Here is a 2,046-nt window from a genome sequence, read left to right as displayed (position 1 = left end):
TCAAAGCCGTGATTCCCATTCACTTCCATTACATGACTGACAGACTGCAACGGTTTGAGTTAAAAATCTTCATTTGTGTTCTACTGAAGAAACAAAGTCACCTACATCTTGGATGCCCTGGGGGTAAGCAGATAAACATCACATTTTCATTTTTGGGTGAACCATCCCTTTAACTAATAGCATTACAGTGAGTGAATTAAACCCAATAAAAACGGCATGTAACGTAACTGAATCGAAAACGACTTCACAATATAAAACTTTTGACTTCTTGATTATTAGAACAAATCTACTGTTCAAACATGACTAAATACAATTATAATGTTACACACAATTTCTATTTCATTTTAAAAATATGTTTAAATACAAAACGGTTATTTGAAACCGTAATACTATTTCACTGTTTTTACTGTATTTATGATCAAATAAATGCAGCCTTGGTGAGCATAACACTTCTTTCAAAAGCATTTCAAAATCTTACTGACCCCAAACTTCTGAAAGGTGGTGTATTTGGATATATTCAAATATATTTGCAAGCAGCTTATATATATATATATATATATGCACTCAGTTTAAGACTGTTCAACTCTATTTCACGACATCACAGTGCTTCATGGGACTGGATATTTTGCAGAGGTTTCCTATTTCAGAGAACTCTTCCCAGCAACTGTTCTGATTGGTGGGTGGCTTTTCAGGATTATGGGTAGTGTAGTTCATCACAAGGACATGCAAATTTTTGTTTGTTTTTTATTAAATACAATCACACTCTTGGCTCACTTAATTAGAACTCGAAATGCTAAAAATCGATTTCTCTACAGAGGAAATTAACGGGATTGACTGTAGTGCTCTCTGACTGTAACCTTACCTCTCTTGGCACCATCATCTGCATTTGTAAGCAAGCAGGTTCTTATCACCATCTGGTGAATGCCATTCAGAGAAGTGCTGTGTGCCTCCAGCAAACGGAGCATGACTCTAGAGAACAGCTGCAGGGTGTCCACTGCTGAGCCATGCTCTTGAGCTGTGTGGTCACATGTGTGGTGATATAATCTTAGGAAGTCCATTCTTATGCCTTCATCCATCAGAATAGCATCTATGACACTTGTACGCGGCAGTATGATGCTACTGAACCATTTTAAAACAGCTATGGTGCTGCTGTTATCATACGGACTCTCCGTCAATGTCTTGAGGGCCCACTTGAGAATTAAACATGCAGCTGCATCATCTAGATTGCTCGACTCAGGTTTGTCCGCGGTGAAGGGTTCAGGCTTGGAACTAGAAACCTCTTTCTCTTTGGGTTCCCAGTGTATGAGGATGTTTCTAAGAAGCGGTTTACACTCGTCCAGCGAAGCCTGCTCCAGTTTTTCCCCTTGTCCATCGACAGTTTCTGTCTGTTTTTCCATTCGAAATTGAGCGTGCTTCGCTGAGTGGCATTTTCCTTGCCCTTTCTCTCTTCCAGAGCCTGGATAAACACAAGAAATGTTTAGTTAGGAACAAGAATGTGTCAAAACACGTGATCTGTGTGTCTAACATTCATCTAGTTTCCACAAGGCCAAGGACTGGCCATATACACTACTGTTCAAAAGTTCGGGGTTGGAAAGATTTGTTTAATGTTTTTGAAAGGAGTCACTTTTACTCACACCAAGGCTGCATTTTTCTTTTTTTTTTTTCTTTTTTGATTAAAACTACAGAAACAAAACTATATATTGTGAAACATTATTACAAGTTAAAAATAACACCTGCTTATGTTAATATATTATTTATTTTGTAATTGCAAAGCTGAATTCCCAGCAAGCATTACTCCATTCTTCAGTGTCACATTATGCTTTCTGATGAACAGAAAGTTCAAAATAACAGCATTTTTGAAAGAAATCTCATGCAACAAAATTTACTGTCACATTTATCCAGTGCATACGGATGACTTAAACAAATAAAAAGAAACAGGAATGCTAAAATAACAATAAATATTTTCTGGCAGTCAGTTCTTCAATAAAAAAAAATAAATAAATAAAAATAAATAAATATATATATACACACACACACATGTACGTA

The 2,046-nt window shown here is 36.6% G+C and overlaps 1 protein-coding gene across 1 annotated transcript in view; it reads right to left on the bottom strand.

Annotated features, from left to right (window-relative positions):
- The window catches only part of urb1 (URB1 ribosome biogenesis homolog), a 51,816-nt gene that overhangs the window by 821 nt on the left and 48,949 nt on the right, over positions 1 to 2,046 (bottom strand). The window contains exon 41 of the mRNA XM_016443415.1: positions 863 to 1,456. Coding sequence (XP_016298901.1) covers positions 863 to 1,456 — 594 coding nt within the window. The remainder of the gene's footprint in view (positions 1 to 862; positions 1,457 to 2,046) is intronic.

This window comes from Sinocyclocheilus anshuiensis, unplaced genomic scaffold (genome assembly GCF_001515605.1).
Source record: "Sinocyclocheilus anshuiensis isolate Anshui unplaced genomic scaffold, SAMN03320099.WGS_v1.1 scaffold1421, whole genome shotgun sequence".
In the NCBI taxonomy this organism is placed as follows: Eukaryota; Metazoa; Chordata; class Actinopteri; order Cypriniformes; family Cyprinidae; genus Sinocyclocheilus; species Sinocyclocheilus anshuiensis.
Note: the sequence above shows the minus strand (reverse complement) of the source record. Positions and strands in the feature narration are given on the sequence as shown.